The sequence below is a fragment of the Pleuronectes platessa genome, chromosome 16 (assembly GCF_947347685.1).
Source record: "Pleuronectes platessa chromosome 16, fPlePla1.1, whole genome shotgun sequence".
In the NCBI taxonomy this organism is placed as follows: domain Eukaryota; kingdom Metazoa; phylum Chordata; class Actinopteri; order Pleuronectiformes; family Pleuronectidae; genus Pleuronectes; species Pleuronectes platessa.
In genome coordinates, this window is record NC_070641.1 from 17,538,429 (window position 1) to 17,565,756 (window position 27,328).

At 42.4% G+C, this 27,328-nt stretch overlaps 1 protein-coding gene across 3 annotated transcripts; it reads right to left on the reverse strand.

The window, feature by feature from the left end:
- Positions 1-852: 852 nt before the first annotated feature.
- Positions 853-26,578, reverse strand: lmtk2 (lemur tyrosine kinase 2). 3 transcript variants are annotated; one of them, XM_053442914.1, is made up of 15 exons: positions 26,529-26,578; positions 26,051-26,199; positions 19,573-19,706; positions 19,220-19,373; positions 18,938-19,014; positions 18,277-18,395; positions 17,872-17,959; positions 12,031-12,161; positions 9,353-9,437; positions 7,831-7,952; positions 7,221-7,370; positions 4,030-7,096; positions 3,793-3,925; positions 3,450-3,704; positions 853-2,926 (listed from the first exon to the last, which is right to left on the reverse strand). In XM_053442914.1, the coding sequence occupies exons 2-15, from the start codon at positions 26,151-26,153 to the stop codon at positions 2,886-2,888; spliced, it is 4,659 nt and encodes a 1,552-aa protein (XP_053298889.1). In that variant the 5' UTR covers positions 26,154-26,199; positions 26,529-26,578; the 3' UTR covers positions 853-2,885. The 3 variants fall into 3 exon arrangements, with proteins under 3 accessions (XP_053298889.1, XP_053298890.1, XP_053298888.1); XM_053442915.1 differs by having other exon boundaries at positions 19,573-19,703; positions 26,051-26,571; XM_053442913.1 differs by having other exon boundaries at positions 26,051-26,571.
- Positions 26,579-27,328: the final 750 nt, after the last annotated feature.

The following is a 27,328-nucleotide window of genomic DNA, read 5'->3' on the forward strand; positions in this document are numbered from 1 at the left end:
AGTTGTTTTGTGTTTGTGCTGCATGTGATTTTATTTATTTATTTATTATTATTTATTATGCATTTGTTGATTTGTTTGTGTCTCCAGTACGTTTAGGTCTGTTACATGTTTGCAATGCAGTGTTCCTCACCCACAGCTCTATGACAGGCCTTCCTTAACACAGAGGGCATTCTCCAGAGGGCAAATTCCAGATAACCAAACTGTATTAAAATATATTGCTCTTTAAATAAAAGTGACAATGATGACCAGTATGAAACCTTCAGCCCCCTTCGTCAGATAAAACTGTCTGTGCTCCTGCAATGAGGAAAAAGTTCTTCCAGTTAGTATCACACCCGTTCCCAGAGCCGCCATGAAACTGCTGAAACTGTCACAACAGCTTAGAGGGGCATTGGGAAATATGAATTAAAAATGTAATCTTTCTACATGTTTTAACCTTATTTCACAGTAAATTTGGAAAACCTGAATCATCTGCTTTTTTTTTCCAATGAAGCCATAAATACCAACGGATAGACTTTAAGTACTTAGAATACTTTGTAGTTAATTGTCTTATGTTGTTTTTCACAAATTCACCTCGTTAAATGCAAACTACAAAATTCCGGCTCTAGAAATCATCTTGTGTCTATGTGGTGACGGGTGTCTGACCCTTCACATCAGGCTGCTGTTATTGAGCGTGTAACAAGCTAAATAGTTCTGAAAAATTATTACAGAGAAAAGTTCTCATATTTTAACCAGCTGTCACATGTACGGGGGTTTTGCAGCTTAGGTTCAGTCCTGGTCTGAGAAAACCACCAAACTCCTTCACACAGACTTACTATGTGCGGCAAACACAGAGACAATCTATCAACAACTAAATTAGAAGTTCATTTGCATTTATTTTCATATTAAACAGTGTAATTATAAACATTTCATTCAATTACACTAAGCATGATCAATATGAAGTAAAAATATCTTTAAAATCTACACGTTTAAAGGACAGAATGAGTTCCACGTCCACTTCTCCGCGTCTTAATTTAACTGCTTTGTGATATGTTCCTCTGATCGCCTCAGCTTTAAGTTACAAAATGAAACCTCATACCTACAACTCAAGTTACATCATTTCCCATTTACAGACAAAAAAAAAAAAATTAACATTTATATACACATCGGAACAGTTCAACATTAAGTTACATTTTTCAAATGTGCAAGATTAAGCAAAAATGTATACTGTAGTCAGATAAAACATAATTTTCCTTAAATAAATGTTCAAGTTTAACTGAAGCACAGGCTGCTGGTTTTTAAACAGAGGTTAACATCGTCTAAGATACAGTGCCTCCTGTACGGGGTGGAGGGAGATGGTGACTAACTACTACAGGTGGAGTATAGCTGCTCCCCAGGTGAAATCTAACATGATTCGAGTCACAGAAGGGAGAGAACCGTACAGTATTTGTAGAACTTACAGTTTTCAAAGAACCGGGTTTATAGCTGTACATGAAATCCTGTACAGAAAACCTTCCTGTAGCTGTACGGCCCTGCACAGCCACGGAGACAACGGGGGGGGGGGTGAGAATGCCGTCTAAACAGGTTCATTAAGTTTGACACACAGTAAAAAAAACAAGAGGCAGACAACTCTGATAAAAGCAGCAGTGTTATTTGTTCTAGTAGTGACAGAATTTTTTTTATGAAGCTTTAATTTAAGTCCCTGCACGTTACTTAAGAAACGCTGCCACGTTTCACCAGATCATCCTATGACCTCCTCTGCCATTTTCACCCGATACATGGAATTCATTGCACATCTATAACCAAACAGCTCAATACATTTCTTCATTCTGACATTTAAAAATAAAAATCTCAAAACTTGTCTTTTTACAATGTCACATGACGTGCGATTAGAAGTTTGGTAGTGATAGTGAAGTCGTCTAACGTGAGGAGAGCAGCTTCCTGCACATTTCAGAGCATAAGATGAAGCGTTGCAACATAAATAACTTGTTTGAGCTTTTCCTCCCCACTGTTCGGGATAAATATGACAATTCTTGTCAAATACCGGCCACAATTCTTACCGAGATGTCTCAAAAATATGAAACTACTTGCTGTAGACGCTCCTTTCAAACACAGATGAAGGAGCGTACAGTGCGTCACCTCTGCAGATGAGGGGTTGATGATCATCCAGTCATCCTCTGTGTGTGTGGATGGTGCTTCCTAACGTTCAACCTGCTACAGAAGGACACCACAGTTTCTCTCCATTTAGGAGATAGTTACTACACCCAACAAAAAAAAAATTGTTTACGAAAAATGAATCACTCTTTGAAGAAAATAAAAAAAGGCAACCACTGAAATAATCGCACAACATGAAGGAGCAAAATCAACATGGTGCACCAACAGCTTGAATCAACAGTTTTACACCTGCTGAAAAAAAATCAAAGAGCTTATTCCTACACGGCTGTAGTGAGAGCTTTGCCAGCCCGGTGTGTCAGTTAAGAGAGAACATATAAAGTCTTTTTTTTTGGTGACGCAAAAGTCCTGGAGAAGGAGTGCACTTAGACACACAACAAGAAGAAGCAGCCAAACACTTGGAATGAGCTCGACGAGTCTTTAGAGCAAACGTTTAGGAGCTCGGCCCGTTTGAAGTCATTTTCTGTCGTCTCTCTTTTTTTTTTCATTTTCCTTTTTTTTATATTCCAAAGTGTAATTGCACTGAACTGAAATCACACACACACAGATGTAGCTGGAGAGGTGATGTGACTCAGGCTGGGACCGGGCCTCGTCCGTCTGTGTTTGCTGAAAGTCATTTCACAGCCTTGTTGTGATGAGCGGCTCCATGAAGAACAGTTCTGCCTGAGAGAAGCCTCCACGGTTCAAAAAGTGCGATTCGAGTTCATGTCGGGGCAGTGTGACGGTCAGGGGTCCCTTCATTTATCACACTCGTCTTTCTCTCCATCTTCACTGCTTCCTGTGGTGAAGTAAAGAATAAGAAGAGAGTTTAAACAATGGAATATCACTCAAGCTGGGCTATGTCATATTATTTTAAGAACTAAAGAACTAAAGAGCATGGTACATTTAAAATCTTAAAAACACATCTTAAAGATGTCAACAAGATGATGGAACAACAATACATTTATATAATTTGTAAAATCAAATATCTTGATTTATTTGAACAAGGAAATGCGTAAATATTAAACATAAAATAAAACATTTGAGGATTAATTTATTATTTGTCTGTTGGTTTGTTATTTGGATAGCTCTGTTTTGCAAAGGTAAATAAACCGCCCACCTTCACCTCTAAGGCTTGATAATTACCATATTACATCATATAATCTCGTTATTACAGAGAGAATTCCAAGTAGCCTACAGAGCCTTGAGCTAATGCTAAGCTAAGTAGCTACCTGCAAAAGCTTGAAATTTACCGTACACACACAAGACTGGTACAGATATTCTCATCTCAAACTACGTCTTGAACACAATGCTCAACTCGCCTCCTTGTTCGATGTCGGAGTCGGTGAGATGTGTGAGGGAGAAGCTAGCGATGCTGGCCGGTGAAATGGAGAAACGGGAGTAGTTCGAGGAGCCGCTCCAGCTGGGCTCCAGCGTGCGCCCTGCTGCCAGCGGCGGAGAGGAAAAGCGAGATGTTGCGGATGAAGACATGGCCTTAGATACTGGGTCTTTATCCGTCTGGGGCAGGAAGGCCGGGCCGGCGGAGGAGAAGTCGTCGTCCCACTCAAAACCACCACCTGCAGGGAACCAACCAACAAGTCACGACATGTAACGGCAGAGACACATTTCCCGTGGCTGCATCCATTTGGTGTGTTTTAGTGTTACCCTCTTCATCCGTGGAGCTTTCAGAGTTGGTGAACCGGTTCAGGTAGCTGGCAGTGTTCCCTGGGCTGCTGAACTCTGGCACCTGACTGTTTAAACCTGAAGAATGGTCGGCCAGCTCCTTAGTGGGAGTCTCCTACATCAGAGGGCAAAACATGTTAATCAGAATGGCTGCACACATCGTCCCAGTAGATTCAAACACAAGACTCCAACCCTAACCCTAAACAGATAATACTTTACCTGGTCGAACAGGTAGACAGTGACATCATCGAAGAAGGACACAGCTCGTCGGGAGTTATCCGCACTGCTCCTCGAAGAAAAGGGGGACAGCGACTCTGCGTTCAGAGCGCTGGGTTTCAACAAGCTCTTCAGGTTCTTCGCTCTGCTGTCGTCTGAGACAATGAGCGGCACCGGATGCACGGTGTCATCCTCGCTCTCTGAGCTGGAGCTGTGCAGCCGGTACGCACGGACGTCATCGTCGGAATCATCGCTGTTCTCGTCCTCCTCATCGGCATCCACGTCCTCCTCCTCCACTTCTGATCCCGAGCCGTCCCGCCTCCCCAGGTAACGCCCCTCCACGTCGGACTCTCTTATTTTATGACCATCACTGGCGTAGGTCCTGGTTAGTTTAGCGTGAACTGCGTTCTCCTGCTTTGATGGAGTAGCAGAAGGAAGTGGAATTGAGGTTTCTGGATCTTCAGACTGGTCTGGTTGATCGGGAGTCGTTGTTGCATCCTTGATAAAGTCAGATTTGTTTTCGTCTTCATTAAGGTTGATGGCTGCCTCCCCCTCCTGTTCCTCTGTGATGTCTGAATCTATCCTTGAAAACAGCCCCCAAACGTGAATAGTAGGTTTTTCTTCAGCCTCAGCTTGTGTTTCAGCAGTTCCGGAAGATTTCTGCTGAGTAACTAAAGAAACTATATCGCTATCCGCGTTAGGCTCCGGTGCTGGACCTGCAGAGGGTTTGCTGCCCTCGTCAATTGAGTTCCTCAGCCACGGAACTTCAGCAGAAACTCCAGACTCTTCAGCCCTCTTCTCAGGTTCTGAGTCATTGTCTGAGAAGTAGGCAGAGTCTCTGTAGTTACTGCCCATGGGCGCTTCCTGAGCAGGAGGTACCTGATCCGGCTGCTGGGCCTCAGCAGCATCCTCACTCTGAGTATCTGGAACAACTTCTACTTCAGAAATGATGATTTCTGGTGGAACCAGATTTGCTGCAGCAGTGCACTCTTCCGTCTCCTCTTCTTCTTTGGCAACATTCGTGCCGTTTTTAACGGGGGACTCGGCGGTGGCATTAGCCTGAAAGTTCCATTCAGGAGACTCCAGGTTCTCGGTCTCATACCCACTGTCTGATATTTTGTGTGGAGGCTGGAGTTTGTTTTGAGCTATTTGACCATTCAGCTCTTCCCCCTGTTCCCCAAGTCGGTGGATATCGAGGGAGTCGAGAGAGTCTGGTGTCTCTGCTGAATTATCTATAGTTGGTAGAGTGGCGGACATACTGTCATCCAGTAAACTGTCCTGGCTGATCTGGTCCAACGATGGCCCAGAGACCAACAGAGAAGATCTCACAAGAGGTTCTCCGTTAGTGTCCACAAAGGATTCTTCATGGTCAGACAGAGTGGTTTCCAGTTCTATATCTGCATCCTCGAGTAGTTCACTCAACAGATCGTTGCTTGTAAGGTCTTCACTGTGTCCGATGTCTGAGGACAAGACTTGGACGTCAAAGTTTTCAGGCATTTCACTGCCTCCGAGTGGAGCACTGTCCTTTGAGGTTCCGAGGTCGACTTCAAGGCTGGGAATTTTGGCATCTGTGCACCATGAGTCTATAGTGGCACTTTCAGAGAAAGCAGGGGTGTGGGCATCACTTTGACTAATGACAACCTCAAACCTTTCTGAGGTAGAATCAAAACCAGAGTCTACACCTCTGTCTGAGGCTTGCAGCAGACCAAGGTCTTCGGCGGAAGAGCTATCTCTAACTGGCAGCTGGTTGCTTGTGTTATCATCTGTGACCACTGTAATGGAAGGCACCAGTGTTTTATTGTCTACCAGAGACTGACTAAACTCCCCAACGCTAGTATGGGGAGAGTCTACAAGTTTCTGTCGTGAGGATGTGCTACTTGCTGCAGGTTTGGAATAAGTATCTACTGTGTCTAAGCTGCCTAGAGTGTCAAGATTGTCCCAAGAACGCATTTTGAATGTGTCTTCAGGTTGGTGGGCCATGCCAGGTGAAAGAAAATTCTGCTGTGGACTTAAGAAACTGGATCCATCTTTCATCAGATTCTGCTCCGTGAGAAACATAAAGTTGTCTGATAGTTTATCAGTGTTCAGAAGCACCATCATATCGGTGGTTTCCTGGTCCCCTTTCAAAGGATCTACCCGCTGAGTGGCTTCTGAACGATCCTCTAAAAAAGAGCTCCCATAGGAATTATCTTCATCTGCATCTTGAATGTCCAAAGGTAAACCCGTGTGGAAAGGGTTCCCGTTGCGTTCTGGAAGCTCCATAAAAGTCTGTGTCCAGGAAGGGGAATCCTCTTGCTTGGACCCTCCCTCGGTAAAAATGTTGGTGTGATATGGGCTGTCATTTTCAAGAGATGACCATATGTGACTGTCTGGTAAATAGGAATCCTTGGAGTCAATGCTTTGGTGGAAAAAGTCTGCATCAGTGCTGGACTCATCCAGACGGACATCTTGGAGAACAACAAAGTCTTGCCGGCCTGAACTGTAGTCCATGTGTTGTCCTCTGTTCCCATCTACCCCAACATTGCTCTCCCCTTGTTCTTCTAGTTGGATGTAATATTCATTTCCATTGCATGGCTTCTGTGCATCAAACACTGGTACAATCCCAGGTATTCCTGATGGAGTATTACCACTTTCTGTACCCACGGCTCTGCCTTCCTGCTCAGGGAAATGGGCCTGGATATCTTCACTGGAAGCAGGAAAGAACATGCTGTGGTAGTTCAATGTTGTGTCCATGCCTGAGCGACCATGGCTGCCTTCATAGTGGTCGTGCTTAGCTGCCTCCCAAACATACTCAAAGCTGAGACCTTTGCTAGTTTCAGTGACGGTCAGAACCTCGTCGATCTCTTGTCGCAGGGCATCATCAGCAAACTGTTCCAAGATAGGGTACGAGGAATGGCTGACAGTGGTCTGCCGTGTGGAGGGGTTGGGCTTGAGAGCATCCCAGCGTTGATCAAAATCTTCCTCTATGTCCTTCTGGCCTTGCATTCGCAGGTAGATGAGCAAACGGTGCACTTCCTCTGCTGTAGCCCGCTTGTCTGGGGACAGCCAGCAGAACTGCAGGACCTCGAACCTGCAATTACACATGAATCAGACGTATCCTTTTTCAAATGGCCAAATACTTGTTTGTTTCTCATTTTTGGCTGCAGCATTGTTTACACAATTTAATCGAATACACACTTTACACACAGACTCACCATCTGTCAGAATAGGGCAGCTCCAACTGTGGCTTGAAGAGTTTGACTTGTTGCTCCTTGATCACATGGTTCAGAACCTCGCGGTCAGACAGATGAGGATAGGGCTGAGTTGCGCTCTCAAAGAGTTCCCACAACGTCACCCCCAAGGCCCTGCAGACGGGGGAGGACAAATGAGCTGTTGGACACTTTTGCAGTTCAAGATGTGTGTTGTTACGAATATACAAAGCCAAGACAACAGTTGGTATTAAACAAACTACATGATTTGCTGAGTAGATATAATCGGGGCCTCTTTCAAACACTTCACTGTGAGTTTCTCTTAAGTTGAGGATGATTTTAAAACAAAATATTTTCAATCAGGGGGAAATCTGACCTTTGGAACCAGAACTGATTTACGCCATTATGGATTTATGGATTGAAGACATGTTGGCAATTGGTCATGAAGACAATGAGGGGCTGAGACGACTATACAAAATGGAGAGAAGTGCTGCAGTTTTAACTTTTTTTGGATATTAGTTGGTTTCTTTTGGTTGTGTTATGAGCAGAAAGGGCTTTTGAATTATTTTTTTAAAAGTCACCAGTTGTCAGTGTAGAGCTGTGATCATGAACCTACCACACATTGCTGGGCTTGGTCTGCTCTATAGTGATCACCCCCCCGTGGCGTTCACCCACCAGCTCAGGAGCCAACCAGCGCAGCGGAGCAAACACATCATCCTCAGTGATGATGTAATCCTCCTGTAACAACATTATCAACATTTAATAATCAGTTGATTCTGGAAATACCTGAACCACACTATACCTGAACAACAAAGGATGAGTACATTGCAAGATGGAGAAAATGGACAATGTATTCAGAACAGTCAGTAAGTATTTGTATGATTATTCCTATTCAGATTTCATAATGTATGTGTCTGTTAGATGCAAGTTTATGGATGAGCTGTGCTCGGCACTTGATGTTTCTGCTGTTATTTATTTTTCTAGTCAAAAAAAGAAAAAATATTCAATAAAAGAGTGTTAAAAAGATGTACATCAAAATGTACAAACTGTGTATTAGTTCTCATTGAGGCAGTGTGCTCTCACTTGGCCTCTCCCTTTCTTTACAGAAATAGATTCCCTGGGTGACCTTCTGAGTATTACATTCAGACAGCCAAACTGTCGGATCAGCAGTATTTGAGAGATGCATGCATCGGAGAGAGTTGCCTTAGGACATATGTAGCAGGCAGCAAGTTACAAGAGAATAACAATGTGTATTCTTCAGTGAAATAAGCAGTTGATCAAAAGCAAAACATCTGCGACAATGAACAACATTCATTTTCACCTCATCGGGAGCTGGTGATGGGATTTAGGCTCAACAAATAACCAGACCTCAGATGAGCATCTTAAGCACATAAGCCCCATGAGTGGAGTACCTCTCGACTATTATATTTAGGAATCTGAATTTGTAAAATTTTGTAAATGTAGAATCTTCTTACAATAAACTTGTCCGTAGGAGGATTTGGCGTTGGTAGTGCTACTTGAAGCATGTTTTTACCTTGACTTCACCCAAATTTAAGCTCCAACTTTATGCAATATACATGTTCACTATAAATTACTAGATCAGTCTTAAAATGTTAAATCAAACTAACATCACTCAGATAGTGTTTTCACTGACTTATCTCACTCACTCACAAATCCCTGTATGTATATTCGTCTCTTGTTACTTTATAAAGACTCCAGATGGTGCTGTTAACCTCACAGGGCCTTAATGCAGCTTTGGTTTGCTAGCATCTATCAAGCACTGGGAGTTTGAGGCAGTGTTTCAGAAACCTGCTTTATTGAGCTGCCACTTCTTTATGCAAATGTGTTTACCATGTTTAATGACAATAGGCGATGTAAGACTTGCAGAATCACCGCTGTTAATCTGTATCTCATTGGCAAATTCTGATGACTCTAAAGCAGGGATAAGTATCAGCACTGAAAAGTCAATTTTTTTTTTATTCTGATTATTATTTAGCAGCAACACTAAAAGAAATACAGCCATCTTTAGTGTTTGTGTGAACTAGACCTGGTCGGTATATACAGATTCATAAGATAGTAGTGAAATGAATTAGTCTCTATGCAGAAATGTCAGAAACAGAAAAAGAGTTCCAGCTTACTTTGTATCTGTAGGGTCCAATTCCATAGTCTCCTACTCTGACAGTAAGATCTGCCGTCAGGTAGCAGTTCCTCAGAGCCAAATCACTAGAGGATGGACGAAAAACAAAATAGAGAGAAGTTTGTTAGATTCTTTATGGGCTCAATATTTACCAAATCACTCAAGTCATTCAGAAAGCTGCTAAATTGGAATATAAATAACCAGAAGGTGTCTGTTCTTCCCATTTTTTTGCCTGAGCATCAATATTTGGCCGGTATTCAGTGTGTATAAAACAAAAAGGAATGTACCATATGCTCTAACCTCGGAGGCTACAGTTACAGTGCAAGAATCAAGGACAGAGGAAACGGTCAAGGATATTCAATAACTTTGGCAACTACAGGAAATATAATATATATAATGTGACCTTATTCACCTCTGTTCTCCACTTTGCAACACCACTCATACAGGGGCTATTTCTGACTTATGCATACAGCAGCAGGCAAGTTTTCTAGAGCGAAACACAAGCTATCTAAACCTTTTGTGTGTTGCCCAGGAGAGGGTGTAAAAGGCTATGGGGCTGTCGCTGCACATTAAGCAGACATATGGTAGTTCATTCACTCTGAATGAGGAGACAGGCTTTGGTTTCCCATTAGCCCCGAGGTATTCCCTGTGCACAAGTTCCAAGTCCGTTTTGCCCTCCTAACAACAAACACTGCTGACACCAATGTTCTTGTGTGCATATGGCCAAGCTACTGTCAGACCCGCTGTAACCGCTGTCAGATAGATAGAGATTTATTTTAAACCCTCCTGTCCCCCTGCTGTTGGCTGAGGGCCAAACATACAGTAACAGGGCAGAAGGGAAACGGGTCCAACATCTTAACCCTACAAGGCTAATGCGTAGCGCGGTAGTTGTCGCTCCCATACCATAAGACAGCCGTAGGGTTTTGTGCAACTTTATTTTAACCGTTAACTGACATCATCTGTTTTTTTTAGATTCTGAGTGACACAGTGGTTAAAAAAACATGCCATACACTACCAATAATTGATGATATTTAACTTTAAGAAGATTTTTCATGAGGTTTACATTTTCAACAAAAAACAGAAAGCCGATCATCTTATCTGCATTGAGTTTGGAAGGACTGCAACCTGTAACTGGACTAAATATTGAAATGTTTGCACGATTGTCAACAAAAAATTACCAAAACCTCTTAAAAATGTCTAGTTTGTTAGTTGATCGACAGAAAAACTATCCAAAACTGAATATTTGGGGGTTTGGGACTTTTGTTTGAAAACAAGATATGTGAAAATGTCACTCAGTGGTCAATTTCTATTATATTGAATGAACATTTGAGTTTCTGGTGGCAGAATTTTAAAACCATTACTTACAAACAAAAATCCTTAAAATCGTGTCATCTAAACGCTTATAGAGATTTATTATCCAAACTTTGATTACAAAATAATAACTCTCAACAAAGGTTATTTGTGTTCCTGCTTCCGTCTACGGTTTGTGAATGAGATCATTCAGTCACGACACACGGCACATTGTGTGCGTTTGCTCTTCTGCAGCACCACCGCTGAAGTTCCAGCTTTGGATATCAGCCCACATAGCACCAGGGTCTGTGGTGTTCCATATGTACCATAAACAGCCCTCAGTCACTTCTGTCAGCATGTGGTGTTGTACTCAGTTTCTCTAACTTTGATTTAATATTTGTTTTGTTAAAAGAGCCAGAGAAATATTTTGTATTATTTCAATATTTGTGCACAAACTCAAAATTATATATCACTTTCGATTAAATGAGTTTCAGTTAAATTAGTTCAAATAGAGGGAATCCTGTAAAACTGCCTCTAGGTTGTAACAAGGATTAAAACAACGCCCAATACGAGGCTATCCTTTTACATGCAAAGCGCAGAATCATCATATCCTTCTGGCAGCGGACAGCTGACACTGTGGCAATGCATGGAAGCTGTGTAATTGGAGCCCTCTGAGCTTATTCTGAGCATGCAAAATAGAGCTGATGAGCTGCGCATCGTGTGTTGCCCTCAAGCCACACATTTCAAACACCCCCTCTGCCCTGCTGGCTGCTAGTGGCCAGACATCCTGTACTCGCTGGGGTAAAAATGAAACGGAACCTCTGAGCTGCACAGACCTTTTTTGGAGAACACCAGTACTCCTGCGACGGGTTGGACAGTAAGCACTCAAGTAAAACCAACAGTTGACATAAGTCTTAACTATCGTATCTTACGTGGTTTATGACTCTTGTCAGTTGCGAAGAACTACATATGTATCAAATAGCGAGAAAAAGGTGCAACAGTATTCTTTGATCTGAACATTTGGGGCAACAATATAAAAGTGAATTATATGTGATGTGACATGATTTTAATAAGCTGAATTTAGCTTGATATACGTTTCAAATTTTTTGAAAAGGGACGTGTTAAGGCCTTGGAAATGAGACAACTAGATGTGTAATCTACGTATATGTAAGCAACATTTATTTATTCATTCAGTTAATCAAACTGAGGCACAAAAACATAAAGTAAAGAATCTGTGAGGGGAGGACATCATCTTATCTTAGTGTTTTAGTGTTTACGGCTAATCATTGACCCAAACAGTAGCCTGGTTTTGAAAAAAACAAACAATGCTGAGCTTACTGGGAATAAAACCTGAGCCTTTACTGTAGTGTTGCAATTCTGAAGTGCTACCTGTGCAGGAAGTTGTGTTTGTGGAGGTGAGTGACGCCAGCAGCAATTTCACAGGCCATCCTCTGCAGCTGCAGTAACTCGGCATTTCGGAACATCCAGTCCTGCTGAGACAGATAGCCCCGCAAATCCCCCTGCAAACACACACACGTTCATTAGCTCATTAGTATCAAAGGTAAACAGTCAACCGTCATTGTATTACAACTACAGAGGGAATCTAACAAGGTGTCTTATTAGAATGCAATGTGCAGAGACCGCCACACAGGGGCAGTAGGCTCCCCTGTTCCTGTCTCCTCAGCACTTCTCACTGCTGATGGGTGAGGACCAAATAAGGGTAAAGCAGTTTAATGGACCTCTATGCTGTGTCACAGGAGTTTATAAATAAAAGAGTCCAGCTCACGTCAGTGAAATTTACTGTGCTTGGATCTGGTTGGGTTTCTCAAGAGCGGATGGGACAACAGATCAAGTGAAGCAGGATGAGGCACTGGGAGCATTAGTTACAACCCAACACAATGAACGAATACAGGCTTATACACACGTACAGTTAGAAAGAGATTTTAAAAGATTGCTTTTTGTCTCAACAATGTGACTGATCACCGTGATGTGAGAAATTAATACAACAAAGACAATATTAAACAAGAGGTTGAGATCGCAGTGGCTGAACTGAGCCCTGAGTGAAAGTAAATCTAAATTTCAACCAGGGTCTCAGCTGTGTGCAGGATCCCGACCCAGGGCTGCGTGGGAACTTGTGTAGACACCTGTGGTTATCAGTCATCAGCATGTAACAGGCAGAGCTGTCTATTACAGTATACTGTACTATGAGCCTTTTAATATTCCAGTATGTGCAAAAGAAATCAGTGCGTTACCGTAGCTAAACCGCTTATCATGGCTAGCTGGAGGAGCTGGTGCCAATCCCAGTTTGCACTGGGTGACAGATGAGGTACAGGGCTGGCATAAAGAGACAAACATTTACACTCACATTCACAACCAGGGGCAATTTAGCGACTCCAATCAACCTGCTTGTGTTTTGACTGTGGGAAGAAATTTAAGCAGGCACCGGAAGAACATGCAAACTCCACACAGAAAGGCCCCCGGCTGGCTGACTGGTTCGAAACCAGAAACTAGTTGAGAGAGTGTGCGTTCTATTGATCATCTTATTTAGATTTTCTAAAGTGTGTGAGCAAAGTGTCGTTTAAGTTACGTGTGTTTTTGAGATTATGATCACCCCAGAGTCAAAGCGTAAGAGACGGCTGATTAACCAGCAGAACTGAAGTTCCCCTGAGGAATTAGCTTCTAAGAACATACTGTACACACACTGGAGTCACGGAGTATAGGAGGCCCTTTTGTGCAAAATGTCAAGTCACATGCAGTTTACTTCTGCCTGAGCTGTCTCACTGCAAAGCAGCTTAGATCAGTCGTCTTATGAGAGCAATATTTAAGTGCTTCTACCACATTCAACCCCATATACACACATATGTACACTAGCATACAACAAGACTAAGTCAGAACTGAGTTGGGCACCTGTGATGATGTCATTAATGTGACATCATGCATTGTATTTGCATTCTGCCGGGTTTTAATCCGTTTCAGCAGCTCAATCTGACATTGTACAGACTTTGTACTCAGAGCTTTCAGATTAAAGTCTGCTTAATGTCTGGATTTGTGTTCACACAGGTTCTGCAGGTGATGTCTGGAAAGGTTTAGGGTAAAAGCCCACGTGTGAGAGCAACTTCTGTCCCTCACAAGGCGCATTGCATCCATCTGGGTAACAAGCTGCTGCTCAGCCTCTCTGACACTTGTGATGTAGAGAGAGAGAGAACATCTTCTATGTTAAAAAGATGTTAGGTTTGTTGCTAGGGGATTAGCATGAGGGCTGGCTAACGATGACTGAGGCAAGGTCCGTTAATAGAAACTGTCCGTGCCAATTCATTTTGAAAGAGCAACAGCCAGTGGGTAAACCCTTAAAACACAGCAGGGCGACCGCTGGTGTAACTTCAGTCGGCCGCACGGCACTCTGTTGACCAGTAGTGTAACTTGATCGCAAAATAAACTATCACTCACTCGGTTACAGACATACGGGAACGTAGTGCTGGACCATGGCCGCTGCAGCCAAACAGGCAAAAAAAAAAAGAGGGAGGACCTCTGAGAAGGGGGTTTCACAGAAGAGCTAAATTGAATGTATGGTAAGTGATACCCTCTGCCTGTCTTTATTTGTGAAGGCTCCACAGCAGGTGATTAGGTCTGGCTTCCAGTGGGAGGATCCAGTGCTGTTAATGAAACAACATTAATGTTGAAAGGCCAAAACAATTAGGCCTTGTGTCTGACACATGAATAAACCAGACTGTGCCAAGTTCTCAGATCCCATTATCTGGCTCAGCCACCACATGATTGAGTTATGTCAAAGATATAATGATTTTCAAGGTATTATAAGGCCCCCCCCCCCCCCCCCCCAAAGCTGCTAGTGAATATTAAAGGCAGGCTACGCTACGACTATTTTTTTCATTCAATTATGAGCAAGTGGCCCATTAAAAGAACTGGGAAATCCAGGATATTTCAATAAGAAAATCAACACATTGACACAAAAACCCAGTTCAATCACCCAGGCAGAGTGTAACCAAACAGCCGTCTTTGTCAAATGAACTCTGATTTAGTTCCAGGTGAATTACAGACTCTAGAGAAAATTCTGAAATGCCAATTAGCCTAAAGATGTCAATAAGGACAGCAACCGCATAAGGGCAGCTTTACCCACAAGGTGTATAACAATGTCCAGTGGGCTTTTGGGCGGTCTGTGTGTTAAGTCTTACATCATAAATGCCATGACAATAACATAAAGAGCACTTCCATCAGCTTCTGAGGATTGATGCTTTAACAACCAAAACAAATAAAGATGATCAACGACTTGCAAAAGCCAAACGAGTGCCCGACACCCTGATTCAGAGAAGGGTCCTGGCCAGGCACCAGACAGGGGATCCATGCATTAGAAGCTGTCAATCACACCATAGCATGTGACATTCTGTGGCCTCTGCACCAGTTGCTTGATGTATTTTAATGTCTAAAATGCTTTGAGTCAGGGTTACCCAGCACGGGTGATACAGGACAGAAAAAACACCATCAATCACCGGGCTGTCTTAAGGAACGCCTCTGTCTATTAGTTTTCTGGGATTCACCTTGTCCACAGCACAGCTGCAGTGTCACATTACATGTTTCAACATCTAGGGGGTGATTGACAAGGCCTGAAGTAGTTAAGAGGCCACAGACAAGTCGTCTTCAACTGTAAATGCAACCAAATATCCGACTAACTACTTGTTTGTACATGAATTTAAGTTGTATGTGCAGGCAGTGCAAATGAAACTTGGACATGTTGACACGTATTTGGTAAGGATGAAGTCCTCCAAACTCTTTATTGGGCTTTAGATAACGAGTTTAGACCTCACTCAGTTGCACTACCCTCACACATTATCACCTTCAACGAACAGGACCTGCTGTTCGACATGGCCTCTTTCCTAATGGCTGGCAGATGCCTGTGATAATTCATTCACCTTGACTCCTTTCCATCTCCTGTCAAAGATTTTACTAGAGCTGGCAGGGAAAGACCACAATGCCAGGACACCGGCCAGGCATGGGCAGCTGACAATACTCCAACCAAACAAATACCTAGTCTGCAATGTCTGGCAAGATGAGTTGGACTAGATCCTGCTGGACCAGGTTTCCAGATCGGAAATATGAGAGGGCGAGGTGGAGTTAGTCTAAATATTTTGTGTCACCTAAACAACATGCAGTTCCATTTTCCTGCAAGCAAATTGAAAGTGGCAAACATTCAAACTATCTATGCCTCTGTGCTGCTAATTTATCATTACATATTTAAAGCCCAAAGAAGAGAGTTATGTTCTCTTCTCAACTGTGAAATCTAACTTCATGGATCATGAATGGTTATAATGAAAAGGGGCACACAGTATCTTGGCATCAAGCAGTAAGTGTGTGGACCAGTGCCCATCTTGTGCACCAAGACACCGACCCCAACACTAATATTAATCTTTTATAGTTGCCAGAATATAACAGGTGTCATCTGATTCAACTTCAATATTGAAGAAAATAGACTGTGGTTATTTCTGAGGTTGTAATACGAGTTAGTGATTCACATGTGAACAATTACCTGCTTTTCCTGATCAACTCCACCCTTGGGTGTGATTTGCTACTGTTCAGAATAGCCGTGGCTATACTTTGTTTTCAGACAGCTCTCCTGGTCAGCTCTGCATACATTTAGGTGTTTTCTGATGTAAAATACTTTTCTTTTCAATTGAATGATAATCTCCAACCTCCAACAACCAGTCAAATTACTGAATATAAAGTCACAACCTCCCTTTCTCTTGATGAGTTATACTGGTAAATACTGGCCAAAGGGCGTTTTTAACATGAAATTTCGTCATAATTAGTGACAGAATTTTTGAGTTATGGAAACGAAAGGTGTTTTGTTTATGCAGTGATATTGAGCCTTAACCACCAGAATCATATCAATTCGTCTTTCATTAATGGCTTTTCCAAAAACTCAAATAAATTCCCTGAAGGCGTTGCTGAGGCATTCTGCTCATGAGAATAGGAAACGCTGACAACATGAAAACATAAACTGTTGTCAACACATACACATAAACACACATCAAATTGGACAAACGTATCCAGGAAGAACCACAGTGAATATTTTTCTTTTCCTTTTTAAACCTATCACCAGCTCTCAGCTTTTCAAGCATATGCAAAAGTAATGGTAGTGTTTATTATACTGGCAGTTTTGGCTGGGACTGCTGCTTAAGTTTACTGGACGGTGACTCCACTCCTGAGGCAGTACTTCAAACTCACCTTCAACTGTAACATGATCATTGTTTGTGTTGATTACACACTGGCCTGATTTGACCTGAGCCGTGTTTTTTCCATCCTGGCTACTAAATTAAAGTAATGACTTAGAGCCTATGTCACAAAAAGCTACACAACTTTAAGTACTACATTTTTAGCATAAAGATGTGTGTTATTAAAATAAATCAAACAAACAGTGTTTATAATTTAAGGGAACACAGACGTTTGTTGCATCTCAATGGGCACTCACAGGAACAGCTCCCTTTACTTTAGACTGAAATCAACAGTCTCTGACATACACAACGTTCTGCTTATTAAAATGCACAAACACAGCAACTGGTAGAAGTGACACCAGAGGAGCGTAAATGGAGCCTGTTGCTTAACTGGGCGAGGTGGGAATGTGAGAAGTCCCAGGCTTAGACAAGCAATGTGACTTCAGCAGGAGGAGGGGAGTTGATAAGGAGGGAGGGGGGGCTCGCTGCAGTCAGAGCCCGGCCCACCCAGGACAGATAAAGACAAACAGTGAATAAAACCGCTGCCATAGCGGAGTCTGAACCAGTTCAATGTGTTAAGAGCTGAGTTGGGATTGAGACGGAGAGCTTTCAGCACAGGTAGTCGACAGGGCCGGTCAGCTATGCAGGCTTGCTGGACGGTATTTAAAGAGGTCAAGCCCAATGACTTTGTGAGCTTGACAGAATGAAAAGAGCCAATTGTCAGATTTGTCCATTAATGAAGCCTTCTAAATTAGGAAGTGCTAACAGAGACAAAAATAAACAAACTATCTCTCAATAACAGTGCAGAAAGAATGTGTGTTCAATAGAGGAAAACATGCATCATGTTAAATTTGTGATATTTTACACGGAAAATGAATACGAAATTATTGATGTTACTCAATTTTCACACAATCTAAAACGTTTGTACATAGCTGTAAATTAACAGCTGGGTGATTTTGCATTTGTTAACACAAATAACATCTAGGACCCGCATTAGGTCACTCACCATTTCACAGTACTCAAAGACGAGCAGGAAGGGAATGGCCTCCACACACTGGCCTAGGCACTGGAGGATGTTTGGATGCTGCAGCACTCTGTAAAGATGAAATAAGATGAAGCCTAATCTTTACAATAAAACATTTTAATAAGATCTTTAAGACTTTCGAGGAGTCTGATGCAGTGTGTGAGAAGAAAGGTAGAGGGAGCTGCTAACATTACAGTGATGTAATGAAAGCTATTTTTGACTCGGAGCATGTCACACCACAGACATATCTATGATCTCACTGATATCTCAAAAGTAAATAAGGTAAATACTATCAATAGCCAATTAAATACAATATAATTAACTAGGCCCAGTTCTCAGACAAGCAGGGTTACAGTGTTCAAAAAGAAAAAGAAAAAATCGGTAAACCTGTATGGATCTCCTTGCTGCAGGAAGTCATTCTGCTCCTTGGCATTTGCATTAGCTTTTAACTCCTTCACCACAACTCTGGTTCCACCTGGATCTGTGTAGATTTCACTCAGTAGGACCTGTAAATATATAAAGACACATTAGAACTAAATGGACCTGCCACTAACATCAGTCATAATACAAACATTTTAGCAGTTGCAAGATGGCTCAGTAAACATACGATTTGCCAGACCTATTGTAGATTTACTAGTTACTCTTGGCAAATCTTCAACTCTGCTGTTTGCATGTATTCCAGCCTCGTAGATGTTCTAAGCCTGTCACAGTCAAAGTCACAGTATAAGTTCATAACAGCGTCACAAAGCTATCACTACGATTAAAAGTCCTTGTCTGACGAAGAGGAGTAGTAGTAGTAGTAGTAGTAGTAGTAGTAGTAGTAGTAGTAGTAGTAACAGCAGCAGCAGCAGTAGTAGAAGTCTCAGCAGTAAAAGCGGTATATTAGCATAAACCTCAACTTATAATAGATTTAGAGAATAGAACCAGGCTGTTGTGAGCTCAGCTCTCTCTACTTTAAAAGCCACGTAGAATAACCCCATTCAAACCAACATTGCATTGGCTTAACGTTTCAATCACATCATTTCATAAAAAGGAAACTAAATGTTACCTGGCCAAACCAGCCGTTGCCGATCTCCTGGATGTAACTCAGATTGTGACGTGCAACCTGGAAGCTTGTGGATCCCTCTGTGAAACCAACACAAAGTAATGGTAATTTAAACTGGCTATTTAAGTCTTATCAGGAGACAAGTTAAATGTTCCTGGTTGATTTAAATCACCAAACTGAAAGCTGCAGAGCTGCAAGTGTTTGAAGGAATGAATGCATATTCCACATGGTATATCTCTTGTGAGATATACCATGTGAGTGTCAGTGAGTGTGCATGTGTTGGACCTGTGAGGCGAGCAGGGGGTTGGAGGTGTGGAGGTCCAGGTAGGGCCACAGGGGACACAGCGAGGGTGTACACCTCGGCTGGAGACTGCATAGAAGGCGTGTCCTCTGCCGGTGGAGTGAAGTCGATCTCATCCTCAAAGTGGTCCTCAAATTCCTAAACAAAAATCAGGAGGAGAATATTATTGCGATCAAAACAGACTTGCTATGATACACGAGTACAAAAAATAAGTGTATATCTTCCCTAAGAGCACATCAATTCACAGACCAGCCATCACTATCCATTCCCACTCTGTATTAACATGGGATCCAGTGGAGCCGTGTCTGTATGGCTACCTGCCTTTAGAGACTCTCACCTTGAAGTTGATCTCCCTTTCCTTGCAGCAGGTCACACAGTTTACCAGCAGCACCACCAGGACCAGAAGCGCCGTCAGAGACACCACCAAGGCCAGGTAGAGCGAGGTGGAAGCAGTGTCCCCTGTGCTTACTGCTGAAGTGAGAAAAACAGACAGAAACTGTGTTCAATCCTTCACATTTATAGCTGCATTTGAAAATGAATTCAAAAGAGAGTAAAAGGAAGGTACCTGACAGGGTTGTTAAGTTTCAAGCATAAACATAAGGGTATTTGACAGTAACACAGCCCAGTGAGGGTGTGCTGGCTCTATTCTCCACAACAGGGGTACATTTAAGCTTGACAACAAAAATACCCTGCACAGAGCTGCAACACTGAGCAAGACACACAATAATCCATTAGAAGCTATTTAAATTTCTTTAACATTGCAAGATAGGGCAGGTGTTGTTGTTTTTTAACCACTGTAGTATGCACTCTACTGAGCTTTTTTTTTTACAGTTTCTGCAAACATGACATGACAATAAATGTGAGGCCAAAAACCCCGACCTCCGTCCCTCTTCAGCCATTCAGAGAAACGGTTGTGGGGGTTTCTGCCGGCTGATAAGCAGCTGATGGTGCAGCAGCGGTGACAGCAGGGGGGGGGGGGGGGGGGGGGGGCTGCGCTGGGGAGGATGCTGCTGGCCCAGCAGTACAAGTGTCAGGGCTGACAGCAGCCACTGCGCTGCTCAGCTGTAATACTCGTTCGCTGCACTTATGCCAGGACGCATTTACCCAGCAAAAGCTTTCCCATTCTACTGAGAGTGTTTTCCCGTTCAGTGCATCACCTTTGTTCCAGAGGCTGCTTCACATACAAAATGCATCACCATTTTTTCCAGCATGTTCAAGTATGAAACATAGATAATGTGCTACAAGAGAAAAGAAGCAGAGCATGCACAAAGCAGATACATTAGGCAGCAAAAACATATTTACACCAGACGTGAAATAAGTCAGCGTTTCACTTTTATTATTTATAACAAGAAGGTCTACTACAACAGCAGAATTTATAAGTGTTGGTGATAGCCTTGTCTGCAAATGGATTTTTCTCTCTCACACTCATCTTGAGTTCATCTTCTGTGTATAATAAAAATAATGCCTGCCTCGTTTCTCATAGTTCAGACAGCTCGACCTTTTGTCGTCCGTTAGTGTGAGCTTGTCACCGAGCTCGTTCACCACACACGTCCACCTTGTTCCCGCATCTCCCAAATGTCGTCTGCTCATTTCCTATTGTCCATTTGACAAGTGTCTCTACTACTGCAAATCCTGTCATCACAGTTCGTGAACAGTAAGCAACAAACCAAGTCGATCCCTCATGCTTACATTCAGGATATCACCTCTGTTCGTATTCGGGTTGTGGATTTTGCATTTGAATTTCACATGAATGCCCTTGTGTGAGACGTCTCGGCCGACGTAGGAGACTCCCTGAATCCAAATGCATGTCCAATTGCTTTACATTGTATCACTTTGTAATAAATGTAAACACAATCTCAGCCTGTTACATCATATTCCAACATGGCATGATGTGTGGATGAGCGGGCTGAAAGACCAGGGAAGATTTGTGTGAGGCACCCCTCCCCATCCCCCTCCTGTGTTTGTTCTGTCTCCCACTGGTCAAAGCTCCTCAGGTACATCCTGTCTGTGATTGGGAGAATCAACACCTACTGAGTCTCCGTCTGCTCAACTACAAATTCCCGACGGATGAAAGCATCTGAATACAACCAGCTCCTTGGTGCGTCATGTTTTCTCGTCAGCACATGAAGATTTGAGATATTACCGCAGCACAGTCGGAGTCCTTCGGGAATAAATGAACAACCACACTTGCTGTCAGTATATCTACTCTAAGCCTCTTAATGTTAAAAAAAATTAAAAAAGACAATCTTTTCCTCTCGGTTTGGGATTTTTCAATTTTCTCAATAACATGAGGTTTTCCAGAGCAATTCAATCTCAAACTGTGCTCACATTGTTCTGTGGAGGCTGTAAAAAGAGCTATATCCAAATTATGCCACGTCAGCTTTAACACAGTTATATAAAAACATCTAAATTTGACTCATATAACCTAATAATGTGATCTGTTCTGAGTGCAGCAGTATCGGATCTTCTGTTACCTTTTAGCATTATCCATAACAAAAGATGGCCGCAAATTGTAATGTCGCTAATCTGCCAATAAAAACAGGTAAACAAGAAATGATTTAACAGTTTTCCTACTGTTTTGTCGTTTTAGTGTGGACAGAACTGAAAAGCTAATAATGATGCAAGTTGCAAGGGCGACATGGTCGCAACTTCAGTCCAACCCTGGTCTAAGTGCCAAAAGTCAAGTGTGAAATTGAATTAATTAACCTGGCTCAAATTCTGCTGTCCCCAAAGCTTTTCATTGATTAATATCCCCTCAAAATAAACCTGCAGGAGGTTGTAGAGGATGATAAGTAGTCTAATAACCAAGAGGATCTTACCACCGTATGATCACTGCTGGTCAGATATGCAGAGAACACAACACCAGCAGATGAGATGAGCAGCGATCATTAACTTCCCTTGGGTGCATTAGATATGATCCAATGTGTCAGCCATGATTAAGATGAATTGTCTGCCACAGTAAACCATGACTGACAGCCATAGAAAGCTCAATCCGCTCTTTTGTGATATACATGTGATATCTTTACAAATGTCTGAGTCATATATATAAATTAAATACAGAATCACAACCCCACAACTGATGTCCACCTGAAAAGTGAATTTTGTTCCACCAACCCCCTGAGATTAGGTTTAAGACTGCAGATCATGCTCTGCAACAGATACCACAGGAAAGAGACACACCGTGATGCAAGCTGTTAATTATTGAAATGACTGAAACACGGCTATTTTTACTCATTACACAAACAACTCTTCTTTCTCTTCTGTCCACACTCAGGAAAAAGATCCGAAGGGGACTTGCTTAGTCTCATAGAAGCAACTGAAGGTTGCAAAATATAGCAACAGGAGGACAATTTACACACTGGCAGGAAATATTAGATTTGATGGAAAAAAGACACTGCGAAAAATAACTATTGATGAATAACAGAGAAACTAACTAGGCCTTTAGGAATGTTGATACATGGCTAATGTAAAACTAAAACCTCCTTCACGGCTTTGTGGGAAGAGAAGAGATTAAACTTTTTTTTTTTTAAACGTGACAGTAACTGGCAACGGCTTAGCTTAACATAAGGAAAACGAAGTTCGACGTTGGTCTAAATCTCTCTTTGAAGGATATTCCCCACTTTACAGCTCTGAACAGTTGTGGCAGGTACATTAAACTTACATTAACAATTACTGAACTATGCCCAGATGGGTACCACCAGGGCCTCACACAGTGACTGGGAAAGCCCTGAATGGGACTGCCCCACAGACCTCGTTCAGACCTGGTAGTAACATTCATCCTGAGCCATCCAATCACAAGTGGCACAGGTCTGAACACGCCCCAAATGCTCCCTGAGATCTGCTCACTCAGACCACATTCAGAGGTGGTCTGGGACACATGTGGGTACATTCTCTGTGCTGCATGAACACAATGTCCTGGGCAACATATGAAAGACCACCTAGTCGTCTGACATACTCAGCACCGCCAGACTCCTCTCTCTCTACAACTCTCTCTTTCGCTCACAGACACAAACACACACGACATATAAATGACGCATGTTTGCATATATTTGCATATCGAGCAGGGAAGTGAGGTCTGATCACAAGTGGTCACAGTAGATACAAGTAGGACACAGCTTAATGCCAGGCGTTGACATACTTGCGCTGACCACTTGTGATAGGATCCGAAGTGGAAGAAATGGCTGGAAGAAATGTTATCTTTTCCCCAAAGCCAAAACAATTCACACAAATCTAACATAAAAACTGATACCATGTTGCTTGATCATGGCATAGAACCATCCTAATATTATACAGCTCTATTTCATCATGTGGACTCGTACAGTTACAACCACTAACATCATAAAAGCAAGAGATAAACCAGGATTTAAATGCCCTGTTCCAGTCAGCTCCCAAATGTCATGTGATGCTTCCTAGTTGCACGTCTAAGTTTACATCATACACAAACACCATCCATCTTTCACCATAGCGATCGTTCACAGAGTATTACGATTGGCTTCAATAAAAAGATTAACTCTGCCCTAATCCCGTGAAAAACATTTGGCTGTAATTGCCGGCTGCTTTCTGACACAAACACCTTCTGCCTGTTTGAGCAGAGCAACAGGGTTCCAGGCAGTGCAGGACTCCAGCAGCAGTTGGACAGATAAAAACAGGAGCTTGGTCACGGCAGCTCTACATGGGATCCCTTCTCCTCGGTTAGGTCTTTTATGAGTCATTGGCTCATATTATGACTTGGCAGGTCCCTCCAAATTACTCAACTGGTTTTTGGGACCAATACGACGGGGAGCTGCCAGGTCTTATTTTGGTTCCACTGCATATTTCATTAGGCATTTAGCAGAGGAGGAGCTGACCCACTTTCTGCAGGTTTTTTCCACAAGTGTACACAACAGTGGATGTCTGTGCCATCAGTTGGATGGAGGATGGCATTGTCTGGCTGAAACGTTGGGGTCTGGATAAGATTTATCTGTCTGCTGAGACAGGAAGCACCGAGACTCATAGATTAAATGTAGGAGTCAATACTTGAAGCTGCCCTTGTGCAGATCCATATCTAAAAGCCACTTTTTATTAAACGTTTGCATATATTTCCACTTTAAAAACAATAAAAGGGAACACTAAGAACAGTAAATATCTGCATGCACTGTATTTTGCAAAGTACTGTAACAATGCAAAAACTCCTGTTTGCTGTAAAAGATGTTGAATGAAAAAAGAAACTGGATAAGTGACGGGTTCTATGAAAGCAACATACAGCATAGACTGGTTTGTTATAAGAGCATCCCTTACTGCTTGAGGTGGTACACACTGATCACTGAGCAGTGTAATAGAAAATTGAGGCCAATGTCCACCCTGACTGACAGGTCAGACATGCCACTATCACCTGACTGTCACTACAGTGTTATTACACCTTACCTCTCTATCTTTTATCCCCAGAGAACATGTCACTTCAAAATTGGCTGTCACATCGACAAGTTTAGTTATTATCCCAAACATGTGATTTATTGCAAAATATGTAACCTAAATTAAACTCTTTTTTAATTGAATAATACTTGGTACACACTGGTAGATGAGGCCTGGCGAAGCAGGGCAAAGGACAGGTTGCCATGTCACAAAAGAATAAAAATCATGCTCATATTGCGACAACGCCATCCTGTATGTGGAGTTATTATAGAGCAAACAGCCCCATTGTTAATCATTGACTGGGTCTGATTAGATAGGAATATTACACATTGCCACACAATGTTACACATTACCGAGCCTCAACACAATATATTCATGTTTCTGTCTATTCATTTCTCTCAAGGAAGCAGGTTACAGTGGAGGAGCTTCCTGTTCAGAGTGGCTGCAAAAATAAAGAAATCACAGAAATCTCCTTTGCCTCCAATACATTTATGGCACCCACTACATTACGGATGCAGTAATGACTAATTTCAAAATGGATTCTTGGACTTTGATGCATAAATTCATTTATTGATCACAACTCATGTGTGAGATCTTAAGTCCAATTTTTCTGGAAAACTCTGAAGGGAAACAAATTTAGAAGACTGACACGTAATGTTCTGTTTATCCACTGTCGATAACAAAAATATCTAGTGTTCGACAAAAAGTATTTTCTTCCATGTAGTAATGACCCATCCTTGAATGATCAAACGATCACACCCATGACAAATTTGTGATGGGATGAAGTCAAAGTGTTAGTCTATAATCACCATCACAAAGGAATTCAAGGTTCAATACAAAACAAGAAGAAACACAGTTTCCATGCTGGTGTGGCAACATCTTTTCTATTGTCCTGTAAACCTGGTTATACGTCAATGAATGCACTCACGCTACTGAAAGGTTAACATCTCAGCACCTTGTGTTCCAACAGGCTGTGTTACATTAACTCAGGTGTCTCACTGCCGCCTGGACACTCACTGGTTTCAGTTAAATATCCATCAACATCGAACTAGAACTGGTTAATAAGTGTTTTCTGAGCACTGTTGCAGGAATGTTTACCAGACAGCTCGCTGTTAGCAGAGTCGTGACAATGACATGATGTAACTTGAACTTAAACTTAAAACATGACCGGCCTATATGGATTAAACATATAACAACCATGTGACTAAATAAAACACTCTGTAGGTGCAACAGTCCACACACAGAAAAACAATATCCACACTAGCACGATGTTGTGTTGTTAGCTTTTTAGCTGCTGATTAGCAACAGCTACCCGAGGCAGCGGATGCTAGCTGGCGGAACACATCTGTTAGCATCTGGACAACATGGCATCAGTTGTTGTGACTGAGCAAACAGGGGTGCAGCAGGTGTGTCCGCTGTCTCACCTGATTTGTGATGATGACGAAGAGGAGCACCTTCAGACAGCCAGACCGCCGACAGCAGAATCCCACTGGCGAGCAACAACACGTATCCATGGCGGCTCCCCATCCTCCTAGCTTAGCTAGCGAGACGTTAGCTGGTCGGAAACGTCGTCCTAAACAAATAATGTCCGGTTTGCTACTGAATGAACCGCTTCAGTCATTGGTTACAACGAGTTTAGCGTCATTGTCGGCGACATAAACGAGCATATCTTCGGTCTGTTTGGCGACTCGCTGTTAGCCGGCTAACTAGCTCCAGCTAGCAGGGGAATGCTAACATTTTTCAGCTGACGACAGCGAACAGCGCGAGCAGATGTAGTGTCCCGTTTTCCATGGAGACGAAGCGAGCGCTCACCTTAATATCATCGTTCATATGTTTTTATTAATGTGGATTAAACGACATCAGCTACAGGAAATGAATCAGACTGACTGTCAGCAGACTAACCTCCTCCACAGCGCCATGTTCCTCACCACTCACGTCACTGACAGGGGGCGGGAAGTCATCAAATGACCGACACGGGCTACAGCCAATGGCAAGGCAGACAGTCGTGGGCTTAAACACTCGTAACCAATCAGCGTCGAGATCCCGTAAATCCAGCGCTTTGTGTCAAAGCTGAGGAAAAGCTTTTTTACACCCAGTCACTCGTCAAACATGTGAGGCAGCGCCGGTCAGGAGGGATCACCTGCTCATATTCCATCCTTATTTCTGCCTTTATGGATTCTCGTTAACGTCACACTGCGTTTTACAGGCGGACATTTGACTGAAGCCTCGTGACTTCTCTCACATATTGACACTGCATCTTGGATGTTACACTTATTTCCAATCACAGCAAAACGAGAACAATATGAAACCTTTTATTGTAATAGCTGAAAATATGTGGCGCTTGTAGTCCCTTTCAAGGCACCTGATGTTTCATAAGGTTATATAAAGAAATGAGATAAGACAAGATAAGATAAGATAAGATAAAATAAGATAATCCTTTATTAGTCCCACAATGGGATTATTTACAATAATACAGCAGCAAACGTCATAATAAGCATCAGTTAGTCATAACTAGCATGCATTACTTAAGTGTTATGATTATAATATATCAGTGTTAGGGATATATATAAAAATGTAGAAAATATGAATGGATAAAAACTATAAAACAGGACAAATATGTGCAGTGACAGGATATGTACAGTGAGAGAATATGTACAGTGAATGGATTGCACATGAACCATTGTATTGCACAGACATAACGA

Coding starts and splice junctions, on each gene's coding strand:
- lmtk2 (XM_053442914.1), bottom strand. CDS start 26,153: ATGGGGAGCCGCCATGGATACGTGTTGTTGCTCGCCAGTGGGATTCTG. Junction 9,438..12,030: donor AAACACAACTTCCTGCACAG/GTAGCACTTCAG, acceptor TCCATCCTCTAG/TGATTTGGCTCTGAGGAACT. Junction 7,097..7,220: donor CTGCCCTATTCTGACAGATG/GTGAGTCTGTGT, acceptor GTGTAATTGCAG/GTTCGAGGTCCTGCAGTTCT.